This window comes from Rattus norvegicus, chromosome 10 (assembly GCF_021556685.1).
Source record: "Rattus norvegicus strain SHRSP/BbbUtx chromosome 10, alternate assembly SHRSP_T2T, whole genome shotgun sequence".
In the NCBI taxonomy this organism is placed as follows: domain Eukaryota; kingdom Metazoa; phylum Chordata; class Mammalia; order Rodentia; family Muridae; genus Rattus; species Rattus norvegicus.
In genome coordinates this window covers 24,075,557-24,100,260 of record NC_141543.1, presented here as the reverse complement: position 1 = coordinate 24,100,260, position 24,704 = coordinate 24,075,557, and the positions used below count along the sequence as shown (strand labels likewise).

General features: G+C 40.4%; 1 protein-coding gene and 1 pseudogene across 3 annotated transcripts in view; both read left to right on the top strand.

Moving 5' to 3' along the window:
* Nucleotides 1-24,704, top strand: part of Ranbp17 (RAN binding protein 17) — a 309,416-nt gene that overhangs the window by 3,033 nt on the left and 281,679 nt on the right. For all 3 annotated transcript variants that reach the window (NM_001106994.2, NM_001440088.1, XM_087571583.1), the window contains 3 exon segments: nt 5,602-5,748; nt 10,109-10,199; nt 16,143-16,309. In NM_001106994.2, coding sequence (NP_001100464.1) covers nt 5,602-5,748; nt 10,109-10,199; nt 16,143-16,309 — 405 coding nt within the window.
* LOC108352172 (spindle and kinetochore-associated protein 2 pseudogene) lies at nt 9,069-9,993 on the top strand (annotated as a pseudogene).

Below are 24,704 nucleotides of genomic sequence, written 5' to 3'. Positions count from 1 at the left end.
GCACTTAAACAACTCTGTGGTTGGTGTGGTGGTCTGAATATGATTGGCCCAGTGAGTAGCACTGGTGACCTTGTTGGAGGAAGTGGATCGTTGTGCTGGTGGGCTGCCTCCTGCCTGCCTGAGAACAGTTCTCTGCCTTTGGATCCAGATGTAGAACTCTCAGCTTCTCCAACTGCCATGCCTGGATGCTGCCATGCCTTGATGATAATGGACCCTCTGAACCTGTGAGCCAGCCCCAGTTAAATATTGTCCTTTATAAAAGTTGCCTTGGTCATGGTGTTTCCTCACAGCAGTAAAATCGTAAGACAGTTGGTACAAAAGTACTTCAGTTTTACCTTGTGGAAATTTGTCATTTGATACTCTTAACATGGTTATGTTGTAAATCATTTTAATATTCATTTCTCACTGTATACTTTTTGCTAGTGGCATTACATAGTGTTTATTTTAGATTTATATTATGGAAATGATGAAGACAAGCAACTGAGTGATTTGTTTAAAATTGTCTTATTTTATAATATGTGCGCTGTGATGCATGTGTGGAGGTTAAACTTCAACTCTATGGAGTAGGTTTTTCTATTCTCTTTACATGGGTTCCAGCCACCTACTAAGCCAAGATTTTCTTGTTTGAGTATAAAATGAGTCAGTAATAGCAGTGTATAAAATGGGTCTCTGCTGTTGTTGGCTCAGGAATTTCTAATGTACAGTGCAGTGGTGGTAAAATAAAGTTTGCAAAGGAATTGAGAACCCTAAAGTTGAGGAGAATTGTGGTAGGTCATCAGAAGTTAACAGTGATTCATGGAAAACAGTCACTGAAATAATCCTCTTACAACTACAGGAGAAGCTGCTTGCAGAGAACTGAGTGTGGACCATTCATGGTCATTTGACATTTGAAGAAAATTGGAAAGGCAGAAAAGCTTGGTAAATGACTCCTCATGACCTGATGGAAATTTTTTAGAAAACTGAATTCATGTCTCTTTTAATCTTTGCAATGATGAGGCATTTTATTTTTTTTAATTTCTTCTTTAAAACTTTAGTGAACTCATTTCTTGATCAGATTGTGCCTTGTGACAGGAAAATGACAATTGCCAATGACTAGCTTAGTGGTTGGACTAAAGAGAAGCTTTAAAGCACTTCCCAGAGCCAAACTTGCACCATGAGAAGGCCATGGTCACTATTGGGTGGTCTGCTGCTGCTAGTCTGTCCAACTACCAGCTGAATCCTAGTCAGACCACTCTGTCTGAGAATGTGCTCACCAAATCCATTACATGTGCAGAAGAAAAGCTGCAGGGCCTGCAGCATTGGCCAGCATTCAGAAACGACCCACTCCTAGGACTGCATGCTGTACAATCGCAGCGTCTGTAGCTGAATGCACTGAGCGTGGCCTTCAGCCTTATCCAGCATGCTCGTCATGTTCACTTGACCTTTTGCCAACGATGACCCCTTCTTCCACACCTTGACAATGTCTTAAGCAAAAATCCACTTCTGTAATGAACAGGATGAAGATGTTGCTTTCTAAGAATTTGTTTAATTCCAAAGCATTGGACTTTACACTAAAGAATAAATAATAATTTTGCTACCTCTCACTGCAAAAATATGTTGATTTGTAGTGGTTCCTATTTTGATTAATAACATTGTTATGATTATTTAACACTCACAATCCAAATCTGAACTCCTTTTGTGACAACATAATACTGGATTCTTTGTTGAAGGAAGAGTTAGTTCTAAGAGACCCAGGAAAAAGCCTTCAGGCTTTTTAAAGATTTTGTTTTCAAAGATTGTTGAAAAGTTTGGGGGTTTTTGGAGTTGGGGAATAAAAGCCTTTGTACTGAACTATAATTGGCCCACAGTACAGGTATCCAAACTGCAGTAGAGTGAGTACTAAACTATAATTGGCCCATAGTACATGTGTCCAAAGGGTAGTAGGGTGAGTTTTGGTATATGTGTACATCCGTGAAATTGTCACTAAAATATGGAAATTGCTCACATAAGTTTCCCTGTGCTCCAACACCTTTTCTCTGTTCTCCTGGCTGCCACTGCCTCCCCTCTCTACTCCTTTGCTGTCCTTGTCACCCTGTCAAGGAGCCAGTGACCCATGGCACCAAGCTCAGCTCTACAGTGCTGCTCAGTGTGGCCCAGGGCCGGATTTCCCAAGTGCTGTAGTGAGAGGCAGGGCCAGCTCTCCAGAGTGCTGAAGCCAGTAAGCGGCAGGTCTAGTTCTGCATAGCCCTTGGTTATCAGCATGGTCCTAGGAGGTGGCTCAGAGTAGTCTCTCGTGGTAATAATCAACATAAACCCCTGCTACTGCGTGGCCAGACCCAGACTTGGCCCTCAGTGACAGCATGGGCTAGGACTTGACCATGACCTCGGGTGGTAGGCAGGCTACTCATATCAGGCTATTCCTCCCTCGAGTTTCCCTCTTGGCCTCTCTTCTCTTCATAGTATACAAACCATTCTGCTCATTGTAGTGACTCCCACTAGGGTCAGACCTCTGGATGTCTTCCCTGGGAAGCCCATGCTGCTTGGCCTGGCCAAGGGTGAGCCACTTGATTCTTTCTGTCTGTCTGTCTGTCTGTCTGTCTGTCTTTATTTATTTATTTATTTTAGATCATTATAGTAACAAAATTTGTTGCTCCCTTCCAATCTTTTATAAAATTTCATACTCTTCCTTTTTAATTTTGTACCACTTATTATTTATTAATAATTTTAAATATTGGGACTGGAGAGGTGTCTCAGTGCTTAAGATCACTGACTGTTCTTCCAGAGGACCCGGGCTTGATTCCTAGCACTCACATGATGGCTAACAAGTGTCTGTCTCCAGTTGCAGGGGTCCAAACCTTCTTCTGGAGGCAGTGCAACATGTGCTGCAAGGGTGGACATGCAAGTAAACACCATGTGCATAAAGATAAATGGTAAAGCACTCATGCATAGAAAATAAATCAAATAGTTTAAAACTAATATGAAACATCTTTGGAGAAAAGGGGTGATTGGCAATGTTGACTGAATACTAATTAATTATATACTTTTTTGTCTTAAAGTTTATTAAATCACTATAGCAAAGCAAGTGATATCTAGACATCTTCACAATTTTTTAATAGTGTCACTGAGATAATTAGACACCAGTGACTTGACTGATATTAATATCTATATATTTTAAATGATTTATTTTAGTTTTTTAAGATTTATTTATTCATTTTATGTACACTATTGCTCTCTTTGGATACACCAGAAGAGGGCATTAGGTTCCATTGCGGGTGGTTTGTGAGCCACCATGTGGTTGCTGGGACTTGAACTCAGGACCTCTGGAAGAGCAGTCAGTGCTCTTAACTGCTGAGCCATCTCTCTAGCCCCATCATTTATATTTTTAAATATTAGTTTTCTAGGTCCTTTGTAACACATTGCCACAAGTGGGGTGGCTTAAAACTCCAATTTGTTCTCAGTTCTGAAGGCCAGAAGACTGAGACAGAGGACAGATGGCTTGCTTCTGTCTGGAGGCATTGGCCTAGCTTCTCACAGTTTTTGACAGCGTTAGCACCTCTTGGTTTTAGATATGGCCTCCCAGTCTCTGCCTGTCTTCTTATGGCCCTCTCCTCTGCGTCTTCCTGCACCTCAAACTCCTTATCACCTTTCTCTTTCCAGAAAGTTAGTCTGGTTTTCGGAGAGACTGGTGACAATGGCCACCACAAGTATGGCCAGCTTCCATGTTCCTGAGGAGTATTGAGTTTGCAAGGAGTTGGGTGAGGGATGCAAATGGTGTTTTAGGGACGTGAACACTTCAAGAACATTTGGTGTTTTGGGCTCTGTATTTTACACTCAAATTTCATAGTGCTCTCAGAGTCGTAGGCAGGCACTCACATGTTCCTGTGTGTATTGGTGGATTGATAGAAGGAAGTCATACTTCATGACCAATCCTTATGTTCCCATGCACTTTCAGAGAAGGTTATACTGTACAGGAAAGGAAGCACTGTCTCCCACCTGACAGAGAAGACTTTTACTAATTTTCTTAAAAGCTTTGTCGATGGCCTTGAATTCTCAGTCTGACTGCCTCAGCCTCCTGAGTGCTGGGTTGTGGAAATGTGCCGCCCATGCCATTCCTCTGCTATAAAGATGCCAGTAATTGGGTTTAGAGTTGGCTTTAGGGCCCACTCCAAATCTAGAATGATTTTATCCAAATCCCTTAACTAAGATATTATAAAGACCCTATTTCTTTTCTTTTAATTTTATTTTTTCTTGGCTATTTTATATATTTACATTTCAAATGTTATCCCCTTTCCCCCTTCTCCCATACCCTCTCCCTTCCTCCTGCTTCTATGAGGATGCTCCCACTCCCACCCACCCACTCCCACCTCAGTGCCCTGACATTCCCTACACTGGGGAAACAAGCCTTCACAGGACAAGAAGATTATATTTATAGACTCTGGACCTGTCTTTTATGGGATATAGATATTTACGCACAGTGTTATTACAGTTAAGTTTATGAAGTACACTGGGAGCATGCAACTCTGCTGCTTGTTTGACTCTGACTGAAGCAGTGAGCATGGGACAGCACTCCTGCCTCCTCCCATGCACCAGCTTGCCTTGGCTACTGGGCTGTGGCACAGTAGGGAAGTGGGGAGTGTGCAGGAGCTAAGGTGGGAGCAAGGATGGGCATCAGGGCTCTCCTGCCTCAGTGCTGCCTGTGCATTTGACGGGTGTGAAGCCAAGTGCAGCTGTAAGCTGCAAACAGAAATTCCGGCCAGAACTGAACAAAATTGGCAGGTTTTTTTGGGAATATCCCATTATGTTCATTTGGCTACCTGGTTTTGAAAATCTCTGCCAATATTTTTGTCAAGTATGTAATTCAAGTTCCAAGTGAAATAATTTGTTTTAATAAATGGCTTTAACAAGATTCTCTTAAGCCAAGAGGGTGGCCGAACTCACTTTGTAGCTCATTGTTTTCATGTATTCTATTTATAGATAGAACCAGTTTGTCTTTGTGCTTATAAGATAAAAGCCTGTCCTTTAATTAGTTAGCGTGTGGTCAGATCAGAAGTGATGACGTGGTTCACCTGAAGCACTGAGTTCAGAAGGCCCAGATCAGCACACACAGTTAGCATTAGGTCCTTGTATAGGTGGCAGGGAACAACAAAGCCACATGAGTGGGGCTGTTGGCAGCCTGTGCGTGGTCTCTCTCCCACCGTGGTCTGCCCAGTGTCTCTTCACCAGGACTGGCCACTGTCTAAGGCCTTGCAGTGAGTACATTTGTTTTATCTGAAGCCCTGTAAATGCTGTTTCTTTACCCACACTGCCTTCTAGTCTGTTCTTCATGTGGCTTACCCTTCAGCTTTGAGGCACTCTGTAATTTTGAACATTTTAGCATATATGTAACTTAACCTTGTAAAGGAGAGAACCTTCCCCTCTACGTAGAGTTACACTGTATAACTGATTTTATAAGTAAACAATTTGGGAAGTAGGAAATGTGCTTCTTTTGCCACAGTATTTAAGTGCGTCATTAATTACTGCTCAGTAACTAGGTATTGAATGGATGTATATAAGCATCATTTCTTTATTTCCTGTTTTCTGTGTTTAATTATCTTCATTCAAGTCTCTTTTCTTTCTCTGAAGAGTTTGGCTGAGTTGGAAGCTCTGTGTACTCATCTCTACGTAGGGACCGATCTCAATGAAAGAATAGAGGCTGAGAAAGCACTCTTGGAACTGATTGACAGCCCAGAATGTCTCAGCAAGTGTCAACTTTTATTAGAACAAGGAACAGTAAGTATGGGATGAGTGACTGACGGGACAGGCCAGTGTTGATGATAATAGCAGTGGTACATACTCGAAGCTTTTGCCACATCTTCCTGTTATTTTCTGTCAAAGGGGTTAAGCGGGAGGAACTGGAAAGCTGGGGACACAAACAGGAAATAGTCACAAGGTAAAAATAGGCAAGCAGTGACATAGGTTTTTGGTTCTTCTGTCTGGTTTTGCCTGGTTTTATGTCACATTTGATGAACCAGGGCCTCCTCCATGCTAGGAAGGCTCTCCACTAACTACCAAGTTACATCCCAAGCCTAACAATTACATTTCAGAAATAGAAAAAGAAAAGAAAAGAAAAAAAGACAATCTAAGTGTCAAGATTGTTCAGAAGAATGCTACCTGCTTCTTCATACCTTCATTCCAGATACTTATAGCTGTCCACTCAGCAGCCACTACGAAAAGAACAATCCACACTACTGACTTGTCCATGTATGTGCATGGATTAAAGTAGCTCACTGTGGAGTTAGAGAGGACATCTAATTAGAGGTCTGAAGTGAGGAGGGAATACTACAGAGAAACGGTGTTTACAGGAAAGGTGACAGACTTTTCATGGAGAGCCATGTAGTAGTTTAAGCTTTGTCAGCCAAAATTGGTATTTCATAACTATTTCTATAAAATAGAGAACACAAATATTCATAAAGTTCTGTTGGTAAAGTTGAAAATATAATCACTGATTATACTTCTATGTCATACTGGTTGGCTGATAAAAAATAAAACCGTTCTTTTGGGGGTTAATTGAGGCTTAAGGCTGGTGTTTTCTGTTATTAGACTTGACTGCAGATGTTCATAGTTAAATATATTTGTGCAGATTTGTAGTGAAATTCTTTCTTTAGCCAGGGCCTCACTGTGTAACCTTGTCTGACTTGGAACTCTATGTGTAGAACAGGCTGGCCTTGAATTCACAATAATCACCTGCTTTTGCCTTGAAAGTGCTGGTATTAAAGGCGTATGCTGTCATGTTGGCTAAAATCTTACATCGCTGGAAATCTCCTCACAAACCTAGGTGCTGTCAGATAGTCTGCTAGTGCGTTTTCCCTTCTCTTCTGCATTATATGTACCTCCACTCAGAAGTCATTTTTGGGCTTCTCTTATTAAATCCTCTTGATATTTGCTATTTTGTCTATCGTTATTGCAGATTAATAATCCTTTTCAACTAAAAATTAGGTAGAACGTCCTCAGTTGTATTTTCAGATACAGAAATTTTCCTTACGTTGGGATCGGTAGCTATGTGCTACTGGGAGTGTCACTGGGAATGGAGACATCAGTACTTGTGTTAGCTCTTCTCAGTGTAGGAACTTGTGAAGTGTATTGGCAGTGTTTGTGACACACAGTGTTAATTGCTGCTGGAGTGACTTGTATGCCACTTATTCTGACATCCCTGTACAAGTGCTGTGTCCCTTCACATTAAACACGAGGCTGGACTCTGAGAAAACAAGCTTATTGTATAAGGTAATTTCTACAGCTATTTAGTAGTGAAAATATGGCTTTATTTTATTTATAAAATTTTATTCTCAGCCCTGAGCTTAAAAAGAAGAAAGAGGAATACAGTTTATTTAGGATTAGCTACTAGTCTGCTTTGCTGGGGGGAGGGGATCAGGGTATTCAGCACCCCCTTTTTGCTAAAATCTATAGAGTAGAAGATGAGTCACAGAAGTAAATGACCCCCTCGCTCACTGACTTAGGAGAGATTCAGATATTCATTCCCGAATAAATGCTAATAATAACAATAGTAATGTGAATGATTCCAGCTTCACAATGATTCAGTTGTTGTTGTTGTTGTTGTTGTTGTTGTTATTATTATTATTATTATTATTTACAAACTTTGTGAATTTGACCAGCTAAGCCCTTTTTTGCTTCATACACTGTCGCCACAAGTGTAGCAGATTCTACCTAAGGTTTATATTTAATTAGCGTTTCCTCAGCTCCTTTAAAAATATTCTGGCCTACAGTTCCACAGACTCTTCATAAAAGGCAGCAGTTCTTGAATTACTTCCCTCACCCCTGACTTCTAGAATGAGTGGATGGCAGGAGTCTGTAACATTAACCACAGAAACAAGTGTTCGTAACATCAGCATTCATTGAAAGCTAAACTAACCTTTGCCTCACCTTTGAAGTGACTTCTGGTGTTCAGTGTCCTCATCTCTGAGCATTTGTTGTCTCTGAAAGGCCGGGAAGTTTGTTTTCTCTAAGTGTAGGGAAACAATGGTGATTAGTTCATCGTTTGAAAGCAGCTTCCCTTACTTAACTAATGAGCCAGTTGTAAACTGATTTTGGTTTGTAGACTTTTTTTTTAACTTCATTCCTTTTAAAAATGCTGTTCTGACATAGATTGTTTCAGAATTCAAAAAGTCTACCAACTTTCTTTGAGTTGGGAATATTGTTATGACTGCTTAGATTAATTTTTCACCCAATATTCTTTTAGGACAAGGTTACTGCCCTAAAAGGCAACTGAGAAAGTATTGGTTTGCCATCTAATTTAACAACGTGCCTTCTGGGGTTGGGGATTTAGCTCAGTGGTAGAGCGCTTGCCTAGCAAGCGCAAGGCCCTGGGTTCGGTCCCCAGCTCCGAAAAAAAGAAAAAAGAAAAAACAAAAAAACAAAACCAACGTGCCTTCTAAGTTAGATATTTAAAGTCCACTTTTACCTTTGGTATGGGGATACACATTGGTTTAATGGAAAGTATGTGTCATGGTGACTTAGTTCCCATGACACTTTAGACAGCAGCTGGACTTCAGCACACACAGAGTTGGTTTTAATTATATATGACGTCTGCCATGGACCACAGGTAAACCCTGACTAAGGCTTTACACACCGAACATCACACTGGAGTTCACGTTGTATCTGTTTTTTTACATGTTAACAAAATACTGTTTTTAAATTGTTTTCAACTGTTTAAAGTTATGAATACCATTTTTAGCTCACAAGCTCTGCAAAACTAGAAATTGTTTCATAGATTTTTTTTCCTAACTTGTAGTCTAGAGAAAAAAACATTTTGGCAAGAAATTTATAGGAATGGGATGATATATGAACTGAATGTTGAAAGATGAACATGTATTTATAGAGTTCGAGAAGATTGGTGGTGAGGCTAGAGAGATGGACGAGTGGTGCTAGAGCAGCACATCAGGTGCTTCATAACTGCCTATGGCTCCAGTCCTGGAATCTGGCATCCTCTGGCCTCTGCGAGAACTGCACATGTGTGGTGCACATAAGCTTGAGAGCACACATGCATAAACACAAGTTAAACATACAAATCTTTAAACAGAAATGAAAATTGATGGCCACAGTGTACTGTCAGACATAAATCAGAAGGAGCACAGAAATCATGGCAGGAAGGCATTGAAAAACTCTTGAGGGAGGAGTGTCAGCTATTCAATGTGGAGGCAAAGGTCGAAAAGCTGGAACTGATGTTCCAGAAAACTGGTTCTGATTTGGATCACCTTCAGTATAGGCTGGGACATGAAGTCAGGACTAATCACCCACATTCAACAGGAGAGAAAAGTACAGTTGTAATTTTAAAGGAATTATCATCAGTGAAGTCTTAATATCAAGCTTTATGTGCACACTTTAAGGCAGTTTCTGTTGAGCAAAAAGAGACCAAGAGCTGCATTTGTGCTATTTTGAACAAGATAGTGGCCATGATACAAGAACTACAAAAGCAGACAAACCTGACTAATTCTACTGACAGAAGAGGAGAAAGCTGTGACAGAGCAGTTAAAGTCTCACATGCCAGACTTACAAAACGGAACTTTAAAAAGGAACTTCGATGGAGAAAAGATCAGTTCCAAAGAGATTCAGCAAGGTGTCTAGAAGTCGGGGGCTAATGAGGAAGATTGAGATTTTCCTTGACTGACAAGATCATGATGCATTTCATATGAGAGGAAATTGTAGGAAGGGTAGGTATCATAAGGCTGAAAACCAAAAGAATGGGATGGGAACACAGAAATGTAAATACTGATTAAAAACAAAACTCTTGTGGACACAGCTTCTGGAGCATGGAGCCTGGGGCATTTGGAGGTGGAAGGAGAGAGCAGCTGTGCAGGACTGCTAGGCCGTGTTAGCAGTGTCTTAGCCGGCCTCTCCGCACATGTTCCTTTCCCCTGACTTGCTGCTTTTGACATGGCTATGCACACCTCCTTCAGCTACGGTTTTTACGAGCGATTGTGTGCATTTGTCATGTACATAGGTGCATTTCAGGAACATCTATTTTACTCATCACAAGTCTCCTACTTTGGAGAAGTAGAATTGTTTTTGCTTAGAAAAATTTAGTATAATATTCTGACTATTCTATCTTTGTAATTTTTATTACTGTTCTTTACAGACATCCTATGCTCAGCTCCTTGCAGCAACATGTCTTTCAAAACTTGTTACCCGAATCAATCCTTTACCTGTTGAACAGAGGATAGACATCAGTAAGTGATTCGTTAATTTTTTTAAAACAAATTATATTTTAAAAATAAAAATTTTCTTTTAAATTTGCTGAGCTTTTATTGAGCTTATAATTGAGCTTGTAATTTAGTTTTATTATTATTTTAAGATGGGTAGTTAAGTCTTATTCATGCAGTGATGATGATATAATAGATAAGACCCTATAATTGTAAAATTATGTTAATTTAATGATAAATTATATTTTGTATATGTGGTATTTGATTTTCACTATTATATTTTATCCTCCAAATAAATTAATGAGTTATTCTCATTTTGCAAATGAGTAAACCAGATATGATAGGCTCTGACTTGCTCAGGATCACATACCCTGGAAATAGTAGAGTTCTTTAAATCTGCTAAATCTGTGTAGAGTCCAGTGCTCTTAGTTGATGGTCAATTGAGTGCCCCGAAAGAAGCCAGCTCTGTGTTGCTCAGGTTGCTATACCATAATCGGTTTGGATGCATTTAAAACGCACAGCTGATTCCTGCTCACAGTAAGAACATTGGTACTGTAGAGTAGCACATACATGTTTTGAGAACAATTTACATTATATATATGTGTAACTGTAACCTTGTGTTTCATATAGCAAACCTAATAATGCGTATAGGAGATTACTTTTTATAATAGAAACAGATTATTGTCTCATTCTGTTCTGCAGACTCAAAATTAGTGTAGTTTATATTTTTGTGTTAGAAAAGTGAAAATATCTGATGTGTTATAAATCTTTAAGAGCAAAATTCAGAAGTCAACGCTATCCTAGGATGTAGTTCGCTTCCTTTTCTGATAGTTGCTGCTGGCCTTCAGTCTGCAGAAAGTTCTACACTTAAGACTGCAAATGAGATGCATTTGCATTTTTTAATTTTAAATAACTGGTTCAAACAGTGTAAACCTGAGTCATGACTTAGGACATATCTTAAATAGATTTACATTTTTTTAGAACACTTTTGGATTCTTAGCAAAATTGAACAGAAACTATAGAGTTTCCTTATACTCCCTGCCTCATTATGGGTAACTCTCTGCTTAGTATATATGTTCTCTAGATTTGGATAACAAACAACGGCGTGTGTCTGCCGTTATAGTAGTGTATAAGTAGCTTCACTCCCCTAAGAATCCTGTGTTCTGCTGACTCACCCCGATCTTTGAATGCCCTCACTGTTTCCTTTCCGCAGTAGCATTTAGGGAGAATTGTAGAGTATATAGCATTTTCAGATTTCCTTCTTTATTTGTAATAAGCCATGCCTTTTCATGATTGGACTTAATGATCTCACTTCTTTTTAGTTATGAATAATACCCTTTATTGTCTGATTGTACCTAAGTGAAGAATATTTTAGTTGGTTCCAAAGTTTGAAGAAATTGTGAGTAAAGTTGCTCTGGACAGAGCAGGCGTGCATGGTGCCTTGTATGTGAGACACCGAGGTCAGAGGTCTCACGCTTGAGACCAGCCTTGGAAGGAAGGTCCTGTTTGGGGGTAGGAGGAGGGAGCACATGAACTAAATGAAACCTGAGTAACGGAGAGAGCACTTCTTGCTTTGTTCCTGAACTTGGGAAACTTTTTAAATGTAAATTTTTAAATGTGCTGTCATTTGCAGTTGCTGCTTTCCAGCGGTACTCTAGGTCAAGTGAGAAAGCTCCCCTCCATTGTTCACTGAGCTTTCATTGTAAATGGACGTTGCATTTCTTACATGCTTTCTTCCATCTATTGATACTGTCCTGTGGTTTTCACTCTGTAGGCTGTTGATGATTTTCTATGTGGTGCTGGCCCTGCACATCTGAAAGGAAGCCTTCTTTGTCCTGCTCTTTAATTCTCAATACATTCTTGAGTTCAACTTGCTGGAATGTTGAGAACTTTTACAGCTCTTTTCAAGAAAGACAATTGGTTCTTGTACTGTTTTCAGTTTGTATATTAAGATAATTTGGGGAACAGATTGTAATTAGAGGTTGAGTGCTTGCCTAGGATTCATTCTTGGATATGTAATAAAATAGGTAATAAAAGAAGATAACTTTAGACTAAACTAAGTTAAATAGGTTTCTCTCTACTTGTTTTTCTTGGCAGATATTCCCTAAATGTTCAGTAGTAATTACCAGTGCACTCATCTGGGTCTGGTGGAAGATAACCAGTGTCTTAGTGAGGGTTTCCACTGCTGTGAAGAGACGCCATGACCAAGGCAACTCTTATAAAGGAAAACATTTAGTTGGGGCTGGCTTACAGTTTCAGAGGTTCAGTCCAATACCATCCTAGGAGGAGGTATGGCAGTATGCGGACAGGCATGGTGCTGGAGAAGGAACAGAGAGTTCTACATCTTCATCCAAAGGCAGCAGAAGGACAGATTCTCTCTTGCAGGCAGCCAGGCGCTCTTAAAGCCCACCCACACATGGACATACTTCCTCCAACAAGGGCACACCTCCTAATAGTGCCACTTCTCATGGGCCAAGCATATTCAAACCACCACAACTGTTATTATTTCCTGTTGTGTCACTGTGACCAGACTACACAGGAGGATGACTCAAAAGAGGACAGGGTGATTTGGCTCATGGTTTTATAGCGTTCACACCATGGTTGTCTGGCCCCATGTGCTTGGGTACAATTGGCATTGGGGTTTGTGGCACAGACCAGAGGTCTTTACTTCTTTGTGGATGGGAAGTGGGCGGAAGAATAATGGCAGCACTCATCCGGCCTTCTCCTCCCACCTATTTTATTCTGTTAAGGTCTCAAGTCCCTAGGCTGCTGCTTCAGCAGTTCTTCCCCTTGGCTGATCCTCCCTGGATCACAGACAAACCCACAAGTGTGCTTCATCAGTCTGAGGTGATTCCAAGTCAGTCAAGTTGACAAGGAAAATTATCCATTGTACTTAGTAATTACTGAACAGATTTCCTTAATAGTTACAAGCATTCAGATGATTTATTTAACTTACATTTTAAAAATAGTAACACTTTTTTTAGAGTAAGAGACATGGGTATTAATTTATAATGATTTGACTTTGGATTTTTTATAATACTTTGATCCTATATAAACAGTACTTCAGAATATGAATTTTAATCTTTTCTTATGTTGGTGATGTGAGGTAATATACTCTTGTGATACTGGACAGTGGCAGTAAGCTGCAGCTTTCTGCTATCCACCAGGGTGAGCAGTGCTATGCTACACTGTGATGCTACACTGTGATGCTACACTGTGATGCTACACTGTGATGCTCGTGGTCACGTGCAGTAAGTGAAAGTCACCTGATGATGGTTTATTAGGGTTTTACTTCAGCACAAGCTGAGCAAGGCTGGGATGTTGTTCAGTTGGTGAAGTGTCTGTCTAGCGTACATAAGTTTAACCCCCACTGCACAAACTGGGCATGTGGTGGAAGGCTGGAATCTCAGGGCTTGAGAGGCAGGATCATCAGACTTCCAGGGTCATCCTTGACTGCATAGCAAGTTCAGGGCCAGTCTGTGACACTTGAGATCCTGTCTCACACACATAGAAAAAGTTGAGAAGCATTTGTGTTCTTTGAGAAAAGTGATGAGCTGGGCAGTGGTGGTGAACACCTTTAGTCTCAGCACTCGGGAGGCAGAGGCAGGTGGATCTCTGAGTTTAAGGCCAGCCTCAAAAACAAAACAAAACAAGGATGAAATATGGGGAGAAAAGAAAATAGAATTATATAAGAAAATTTCACCTAAGAAATGATGTTTTCTTTTAGATATTTTTAGTTTGAGTAAAGAAGTCCTGTTTCTGTCAGCCAATAGAATTTTTGTCACGACATGGTATGTCCAATGGGCATGTATAATAGTAGACATGTGAGTTAAAATGAGAAATGTGTAGAATGCCTGAACAGTCACTTCGTATTTTCACATCAACTCCAGTCCTCCCTCTGAGATGGCACACTTGTAGTAACCTCTCCCTCCCGCGTAAGCACCATTGCCCAGTTCTGTGCTCACCACACTTAATTTCTACCATTGCTAGTGTAATTTAACAGTGCCCGCCCATTATCAGTCATATACATTACCTAGCACACTACTGAACTAGTAGTTTCTTCTTAAGCTCCTCATTGAAGAACCAACCTTGTTTAGGTGGCCTTACATCATCATCAGTTCCATCCAGTTTCTTGTGTCACAAGGTCCTCCTCTCAGGCCAACTTATCTCTGCCTTGGTGTGTGTCCTTCCGTGGTTTCTCTAGATGTTATTATCCTTTTCATCTTCAGACAGATGTGTGGTTTAGATTTACTTGCTTTTATAAATCAGTCCCCTCCCTTGCCTTCTTTCTTCTTTTCAACTTACTAAGCCACGATACACATTACATCATAAATTGAGTTAAATGCTTGCAAAAATGTCAGCATAGCAGAATCAATCTGTTATAAGCTTTTAGTAGAAAGCTTTAGTAGATGTGTGGCTGTATGAACATTCTCACAGTTTGGCTCTAGAACATTTTTATCACCACAGACGGATCATTTAGAGGCTCTTCGCCCCCACCCCTACTGTGCTTTCTGCTTGTATAGCTCGACTTTTTTGTAAATGTTTCACAGAAATGAGATCATAGCATATGTATGTAGTGTTTTGTACATGTTTTCCTAAGCGAAATGGTGTTTCAGCATGTCAGTCAGTATAGCCTTCCTTTTTATTACTATGGCTTTAAAAAATTAGTTATTTTTATTGTTCGCACTGGTGTTTTGCCTGCATGTATGTCTGTGTGAAGGTGTCATATCCCCTGGAACAGGAGTTACAGGCACTTGTGTGCTGCCATGTGGGTGCTGGGAATTGAACCCATGTCTTCTAGGTGAGCAGTCAGTGTTCTTAACCACTGAGCCACCTCTCCAGCCCCTACATATGGCTTTCAAGCATCCGTTTACTCGTAGTTGATGAGCTTGTTGACCATTTGAGTTTCACTTCTTGTCACTGCAAGCATTTACACTTGGAACATTTACTCCTGAGTCTTTTTATGGTTCAGTTTTGCCCATTTTTCTGTGTAGAACCCTAGGAATGAAGTTACTGAGTTATAAGGAAAATTTGTGCAAAGTTCTGCGAAGTTCCAAACTTTCCCAACTGCCTGCAATCTATCTGGTGTATAAAGGTTCTGATTGTCCCCACCTTCACCTTCTAATTCTTTAAATCCAGAACCATCTCTCCACATCTCTCTGCATACTTGCTGGTCTTTGGTTTCTACCCACAGTATATCCTAAGCTCCCCAGATAGAGATGACCACTCCATTCTTAATGTGTTCTCAGGTTTGAAGGTGTTTTCACTGAAGCATTTTTAGTTGGGTAACTTGCAATTGATTTTGCCTTGTTAACTTTTTTTGTAAGCATTACTTTAAATGCTTCAAAAATATTTTGTGTACAAGCTTATCAGTATTGTATGTTATTATATCTTTATGTCACTTAATTAAGATCAGGTTTTAAAAAAATAGTTATAGTCTTTTAGCCTTACAATGAGCATTTACTTACTTAGTCATTGTAACATGTATGTGTTTCTACAAGTGACTTGCTGTACAGTGCTGCACAGGCCTCATGAGAGAAAGAGGATTATGAAATCAAGGGCAGAATTGTAGGAAATGTTTGGTAGAGTACAGATTAAGTGATTTAGAAACACAAGTAAGCATCTGAGGCATACACTTTCTGTGCTATATTATATTGTACTACTTATATATTTCTGTGCCACTTAAATAGCTTGGTTCATTTGGCTTGCAGCTTTCTGCATTGGCCTGTCAGGTTTTTGCATGTGACATCTACAAATAAAAAAGTTGGTATTCATATTAGACTTAAATTAACCCAAGATTTATTAGACTGTAGTTGAAAAAGCTCATGTTTTCCGAATAAATCTTAGAGAGTCTCCTGTATAATACGTGCACACTTTGATCGCTTATCACAGAGCACGCCATTGCTCCCTTCACAAGATTTGCATTCCGTTTCTCAGAAGTTGGAGTGGTCACTGATGTTTTCTTTATAGGAAACTACATTCTGAATTATGTGGCATCCCAACCTAAGCTGGCTCCCTTCGTCATTCAAGCTCTTATTCAAGTCATTGCTAAACTCACTAAGTTGGGGTGGTTTGAAGTTCAGAAAGACGAGTTTGTTTTCAGAGAAATCATTGCTGATGTGAAGAAATTCCTCCAGGTAAGAAGGCACGGGTTAGTACCACCTTAGTGTTAGAGCGTTGCCTAGCGTTGCTTGGTTCTCTGTGGTAACACTCTTATTTACCATTTATTATTTGTCCTTTGGATCCTTTGTTATTTATTGTCAGTTAATAAAAATAATATACCTGAAGAATGAAAATAACCATTGTTTCTAAATTTAAAATGTGCTTTTATTTAACATATGTGTACTGTACATATACATGCAATATTTATGATGATTTTCATAATTATTCAATTTTCAAAATAGCCCTAGGAAGTGAGAAAGCTGTGATTTATGTTGAGTAGCTTACAGCAGGTTACAGAGACCTAGTGAGGCGTAACTGGGACTCCAGCAAGTCTTTTGACAGCTTTTTATCCCACACCACATCACCTAGAACATTTTTCTAAGAAATGTTCGCAAGTGAATCACGAGAGCATAGCATATGATATAAATACCATTAATGCATGATATAAATCGTATCATTTTATACCTAATTTACACCAGTTTGGGTATTTAGATTGCAAACAGGAAAGAACAGAAACTTGCAGGGATGGCCCCGCTCCTGTTCCATGTTGGAATTCTAGCTGTGAGACAATAGAGAGACCGGGAGGCTATCTGAGGGTCCTTTGCCTCTTGCTTCCTTTGTAAATAATTTGGGCATTTAGTGATAGACATTTTTATATCTGTGTGATTTCAAAATTGCAAGGTGGTTAAGTTGGTGTCAAATTTAAGAGTTCTTGGCCTGGAGAGAAGGTTTAGAGGGTAAAAGTGCTTGCTGGGCCAAGTCTGATGATCATTGTGAATCCTCAGAGCCCACGTAAAAGCTAGACACAGTAGCACAAGCTCCTGTAATTCCAGGTGTTTAAAATGAAAAGAAAGAGATAGGAAAGAAAGAAGGGAGGGAGGGAGGGAGAGAGGGAGGGAAGAAGAACAGTCTTCAGACTGTCAGTTAGTCAGAGGGAGCCACACTGTGCAATTTTATTGAGCGAGTGCACACAGGGTAGCCATGATTTAGTACGTAGGAATTAGGAGGACCATAAGGATTTAAAATGCATTGTCGATGCTCCCAGAGTTGATCACTGGTGCTTCTGAGATAACAGGAACTTAATTATACCTAGTAATCATGTTGCTTAGTTTCTGTACAAGTTAGCAGGAATGACCAACTGTGAGATGAGATGTACAAAGCACATCTGGGCACACTTTTGGACTACTGCATTGTAATTTGATGCTGCATTTCTTAATTCCATGCTTTCCAGTATGATTTTGTAATAGGGTAATTTGTTAGTAATGTGCACATGAGATATGAATTGAAGGAGGTTTTACAATTAAATTGTAAGCTAATTAGAAACATCATGGAAACTATACCATATTGACAGTCATATATTTACCTTACTACATTGGGTACTCTAGATGTCTTCATTAAGGCACCTAATGACTCCATACACGTGCACTCTTCAATGATATTAAAAGAGCCTAAGTGATCTTTTCTGATATTAGATCAAGAGATTTAAATTAGTTTCTAAGCCACTTATTAATTATTGAATGCAGCTATCATAGTAGGCCGCAAGCAAATTTCTAGAACAAAAAACGTTTTTTCCCATTCTTAAGATTGTAGAAAAAGTACTAAATTAAATGTTATTTTGAAGCTTAGTTTATTATGTGTTGTAAATGCTGGGAAACTCTGTATACCATGATGCGCATTTCTAAGGTAGGTATGCATTTTCTCCTTGACTCCATGTACCAAAACTTGTCCTTTAAAAAATGAATTCAAAATTCTTTTTTCTTTTTTTTTTTTTATTAACTTGAGTATTTCTTATATACATTTCGAGTGTTATTCCCTTTCCCGGTTTCCGGGCAAACATCCCCCTCCCCCTCCCCTTCCTTATGGGTGTTCCCCTCCCGACCCTCCCCCCATTGCCGCCCTCCCCCCACCAGTCTAGTTCACTGGGGGTTCAGTCTTAGCAGGACCCAGGGCTTCCCCTTCCACTGGTGCTCTTACTAGGATATTCATTGCTACCTATGGGGTCAGAGTCCAGGGTCAGTCCATGTATAGTCTTTAGGTAGTGGCTTAGTCCCTGGAAGCTCTGGTTGCTTGGCATTGTTGTACATATGGGGTCTCGAGCCCCTTCAAGCTCTTCCAGTCATTTTTCTGATTCCTTCAATGGGGGTCCTATTCTCAGTTCAGTGGTTTGCTGCTGGCATTCGCCTCTGTATTTGCTGTATTCTGGCTGTGTCTCTCAGGAGCGATCTACATCCGGCTCCTGTCGGTCTGCACTTCTTTGCTTCATCCATCTTGTCTAATTGGGTTGCTGTATATGTATGGGCCACATGTGGGGCAGGCTCTGAATGGGTGTTCCTTCAGTCTCTGTTTTAATCTTTGCCTCTCTCTTCCCTGCCAAGGGTATTCTTGTTCCCCTTTTAAAGAAGGAGTGAAGCATTCACATTTTGATCATCCGTCTTGAGTTTCATTTGTTCTAGGCATCTAGGGTAATTCAAGCATTTGGGCTAATAGCCACTTATCAATGAGTGCATACCATGTATGTCTTTCTGTGATTGGGTTAGCTCACTCAGGATGATGTTTTCCAGTTCCAACCATTTTCCTACGAATTTCATAAAGTCGTTGTTTTTGATAGCTGAGTAATATTCCATTGTGTAGATGTACCACATTTTCTGTATCCATTCCTCTGTTGAAGGGCATCTGGGTTCTTTCCAGATTCTGGCTATTATAAATAAGGCTGCAATGAACATAGTGGAGCACGTGTCTTTTTTATATGTTGGGGCATCTTTTGGGTATATGCCCAAGAGAGATATAGCTGGATCCTCAGGCAGTTCAATGTCCAATTTTCTGAGGAACCTCCAGACTGATTTCCAGAATGGTTGTACCAGTTTGCAATCCCACCAACAATGGAGGAGTGTTCCTCTTTCTCCACATCCTCGCCAGCATCTGTTGTCCCCAGAGTTTTTGATCATAGCCATTCTCACTGGTGTGAGGTGAAATCTCAGGGTTGTTTTGATTTGCATTTCCCTTATGACTAAAGATGTTAAACATTTCTTTAGGTGTTTCTCAGCCATTCGGCATTCCTCAGCTGTGAATTCTTTGTTTAGCTCTGAACCCCATTTTTTAATAGGGTTATTTGTTTCCCTGCGGTCTAACTTCTTGAATTCTTTGTATATTTTGGATATAAGGCCTCTATCTGTTGTAGGATTGGTAAAGATCTTTTCCCAATCTGTTGGTTGCCGTTTTGTCCTAACCACAGTGTCCTTTGCCTTACAGAAGCTTTGCAGTTTTATGAGATCCCATTTGTCGATTCTTGATCTTAGAGCGTAAGCCATTGGTGTTTTGTTTAGGAAATTTTTTCCAGTGCCCATGTGTTCCAGATGCTTCCCTAGTTTTTCTTCTATTAGTTTGAGTGTGTCTGGTTTGATGTGGAGGTCCTTGATCCACTTGGACTTAAGCTTTGTACAGGGTGATAAGCATGGGTCAATCTGCATTCTTCTACATGTTGACCTCCAGTTGAACCAGCACCATTTGCTGAAAATGCTATCTTTTTTCCATTTGATGGTTTTGGCTCCTTTGTCAAAAATCAAGTGACCATAGGTGTGTGGGTTCATTTCTGGGTCTACAATTCTATTCCATTGGTCTATCTGTCTGTCTCTGTACCAATACCATGCAATTTTTATCACTATTGCTCTGTAATACTGCTTGAGTTCAGGGATAGTGATTCCCCCTGAAGTCCTTTTATTGTTGAGGATAGCTTTAGCTATCCTGGGTTTTTTGTTATTCCAGTTGAATTTGCAAATTGTTCTGTCTAACTCTTTGAAGAATTGGATTGGTATTTTGATGGGGATTGCATTGAATCTGTAGATTGCTTTTGGTAAAATGGCCATTTTTACTATATTAATCCTGCCAATCCATGAGCATGGGAGATCTTTCCATCTTCTGAGGTCTTCTTCAATTTCTTTCCTCAGTGTCTTATTGTACAGATCTTTTACTTGCTTGGTTAAAGTCACACCGAGGTACTTTATATTATTTGGGTCTATTATGAAGGGTGTCGTTTCCCTAATTTCTTTCTCGGCTTGTTTCTCTTTTGTATAGAGGAAGGCAACTGATTTATTTGAGTTAATTTTATACCCAGCCACTTTGCTGAAGTTGTCTATCAGCTTTAGTAGTTCTCTGGTGGAACTTTTGGGATCACTTAAATATACTATCATATCATCTGCAAATAGTGATATTTTGACTTCTTCTTTTCCGATCTGTATCCCCTTGACCTCCTTTTGTTGTCTGATTGCTCTGGCTAGAACTTCAAGAACTATATTGAATAAGTAGGGAGAGAGTGGGCAGCCTTGTCTAGTCCCTGATTTTAGTGGGATTGCTTCAAGTTTCTCTCCATTTAGTTTAATGTTAGCAACTGGTTTGCTGTATATGGCTTTTACTATGTTCAGGTATGGGCCTTGAATTCCTATTCTTTCCAGGACTTTTATCATGAAGGGGTGTTGAATTTTGTCAAATGCTTTTTCAGCGTCTAAGGAAATGATCATGTGGTTTTGTTCTTTCAGTTTGTTTATATAATGGATCACGTTGATGGTTTTCCGTATATTAAACCATTCCTGCATGCCTGGGATGAAGCCTACTTGGTCATGGTGGATGATTGTTTTGATGTGCTCTTGGATTCGGTTTGCCAGAATTTTGTTGAGTATTTTTGTGTCGATATTCATAAGGGAAATTGGTCTGAAGTTCTCTTTCTTTGTTGTGTCTTTGTGTGGTTTAGGTATAAGAGTAATTGTGGCTTCGTAGAAGGTATTCGGTAGTGATCCATCTGTTTCAATTTTGTGGAATAGTTTGGATAATATTGGTATGAGGTCTTCTATGAAGGTCTGATAGAATTCTGCACTAAACCCGTCTGGACCTGGGCTCTTTTTGGTTGGGAGACCTTTAATGACTGCTTCTATTTCCTTAGGAGTTATGGGGTTGTTTAACTGGTTTATCTGTTCCTGATTTAACTTCGGTAGCTGGTATCTGTCTAGGAAATTTTCCCTTTCCTGAAGGTTTTCAAGTTTTGTTGAATATAGGTTTTTATAGTAAGATCTGATGATTTTTTGAATTTCCTCTGGATCTGTTGTTATGTCTCCCTTTTCATTTCTGATTTTGTTAATTTGGACGCACTCTCTGTGTCTTCTCGTTAGTCTGGCTAAGGGTTTATCTATCTTGTTGATTTTCTCAAAGAACCAACTTTTGGTTCTGTTGATGCTTTGTATGGTCCTTTTTGTTTCTACTTGGTTGATTTCCGCTCTGAGTTTGATTATTTCCTGCCTTCTACTCCTCCTGGGTGTATTTGCTTCTTTTTGTTCTAGAGCTTTTAGGTGTGCTGTCAAGCTGCTGACATATGCTCTTTCCTGTTTCTTTCTGCAGGCACTCAGCGCTATGAGTTTTCCTCTTAGCACAGCTTTCATTGTGTCCCATAAGTTTGGGTATGTTGTACCTTTATTTTCATTAAATTCTAAAAAGTTTTTAATTTCTTTCTTTATTTCTTCCTTGACCAGGTTATCATTGAGTAGAGTAGTGTTCAATTTCCAAGTATATGTGGGCATTCTTCCTTGATTGTTATTGAAGACCAGTTTTAGGCCGTGGTGGTCTGATAGCACGCATGGGATTATTTCTATCTTTCTGTACCTGTTGAGGCCCGTTTTTTGACCAATTATATGGTCAGTTTTGGAGAAAGTACCATGAGGAGCTGAGAAGAAGGTATATCCTTTTGCTTTAGGATAGAATGTTCTATAAATATCCGTTAAGTCCATTTGGCTCATGACTTCTCTTAGTCTGTCTACATCTCTGTTTAATTTCTGTTTCCATGATCTGTCCATTGATGAGAGTGGGGTGTTGAAATCTCCCACTATTATTGTGTGAGGTGCAATGTGTAATCTGAGCTTTAGTAAGGTTTCTTTTACATATGTAGGTGCCCTTGTATTTGGGGCATAGACATTTAGGATTGAGAGTTCATCTTGATGGATTTTTCCTTTGATGAATATGAAGTGTCCTTCCTTATCTTTTTTGATGACTTTTAGTTGAAAATTGATTTTATTTGATATTAGAATGGCTACTCCAGCTTGCTTCTTCTGACCATTTGCTTGGAAAATTGTTTTCCAGCCTTTCACTCTGAGGTAATGTCTGTCTTTGTCTCTGAGGTGTGTTTCCTGTAGGCAGCAGAATGCAGGGTCCTCGTTGCGTATCCAGTTTGTTAATCTATGTCTTTTTATTGGGGAGTTGAGGCCATTGATGTTGAGAGATATTAAGGAATAGTGATTATTGCTTCCCGTTGTATTCATATTTGGATGTGAGGTTATGTTTGTGTGCTTTCATTCTCTTTGTTTTGTTGCCAAGATGATTAGTTTCTTGCTTCTTCTACGGTATAGCTTGCCTCCTTATGTTGGGCTTTACCATTTATTATCCTTTGTAGTGCTGGATTTGTAGAAAGATATTGTGTAAATTTGTTTTTGTCATGGAATATCTTGGTTTCTCCATCTATGTTAATTGAGAGTTTTGCAGGATACAGTAACCTGGGCTGGCATTTGTGTTCTCTTAGGGTCTGTATGACATCAGTCCAGGATCTTCTGGACTTCATAGTTTCTGGCAAGAAGTCTGGTGTGATTCTGATAGGTCTGCCTTTATATGTTACTTGACCTTTTTCCCTTACTGCTTTTAATATTCTTTCTTTATTTTGTGCGTTTGGTGTTTTGACTATTATGTGACGGGAGGTGTTTCTTTTCTGGTCCAATCTATTTGGAGTTCTGTAGGCTTCTTGTATGCTTATGGGTATCTCTTTCTTTAGGTTAGGGAAGTTTTCTTCTAGGATTTTGTTGAAGATATTTACTGGTCCTTTGAGCTGGGAGTCTTCACTCTCTTCTATACCTATTATCCTTAGGTTTGATCTTCTCATTGAGTCCTGGATTTCCTGTATGTTTTGGACCAGTAGCTTTTTCCGCTTTACATTATCTTTGACAGTTGAGTCAATGATTTCTATGGAATCTTCTGCTCCTGAGATTCTCTCTTCCATCTCTTGTATTCTGTTGGTGAAGCTTGTATCTACAGCTCCTTGTCTCTTCTTTTGGTTTTCTATATCCAGGGTTGTTTCCATGTGTTCTTTCTTGATTGCTTCTATTTCCATTTTTAATTCCTTCAACTGTTTGATTGTGTTTTCCTGGAATTCTTTCAGGGATTTTTGCGATTCCTCTCTGTAGGCTTCTACTTGTTCTCTAAGGGAGTTCTTCACGTCTTTCTTGAAGTCCTCCAGCATCATGATCAAATATGATTTTGAAACTAGATCTTGCTTTTCTGGTGTGTTTGGATATTCCATGTTTGTTTTGGTGGGAGAATTGGGCTCCGATGATGCCATGTAGTCTTGGTTTCTGTTGCTTGGGTTCCTGCGCTTGCCTCTCGCCATCAGCTTATCTCTAGTGTTACTTTGTTCTGCTATTTCTGACAGTGGCTAGACTGTCCTATAAGCCTGTGTGTCAGGAGTGCTGTAGACCTGTTTTCCTCTCTTTCAGTCAGTTATGGGGACAGAGTGTTCTGCTTTCAGGCGTGTAGTTTTTCCTCTCTACAGGTCTTCAGCTGTTCCTGTGGGCCTGTGTCTTGAGTTCACCAGGCAGCTTTCTTGCAGCAGAAAAGTTGGTCTTACCTGTGGTCCCGAGGCTCAAGTTCGCTCGTGGGGTGCTGCCCACGGGCTCTCTGCAGCGGCAGCAACCAGGAAGACCTGTGCCGCCCCTTCCGGGAGCTTCAGTGCACCAGGGTTCCAGATGGCCTTTGGTGTTTTCCTCTGGCGTCCGAGATGTGTGCACAGAGAGCAGTCTCTTCTGGTTTCCCAGGCTTGTCTGCCTCTCTGAAGGTTTAGCTCTCCCTCCCACGGGATTTGGGTGCAGAGAACTGTTTATCCGGTCTGTTTCCCTCAGGTTCCGGTGGTGTCTCAGGCAGGGGTCCTACCGCTCCTGGGCCCTCCCCCACGGGAGCCCAGAGGCCTTATACAGCTTCCTCTTGGGCCAGGGATGTGGGCAGGGGTGGGCAGTGTTGGTGGTCTCTTCCGCTCTGCAGCCTCAGGAGTGCCCACCTGACCAGGCGGTGAGGCCTCTTTCCCAAGGGGTCTGGGAGCAGAGAGCTGCTGTGGGCCGGGATCCGCGGGCGTGGGACCTCCGGCAAACACAGGACGTGCCCGGTCCTAGATGAACTCTGCCTCTGTGTGTCCTGATCTCACCAGGCAGCTCTCTTGCAGCAGACAAGTTGGTCTTACCTGTAGTCCCGAGGCTCAAGTTTGCTCGCGGGGTGCTGCCCACGGGCTCTCTGCGGCAGCAGCAACCAGGAAGACCTGTGCCGCCCCTTCCGGGAGCTTCAGTGCACCAGGGT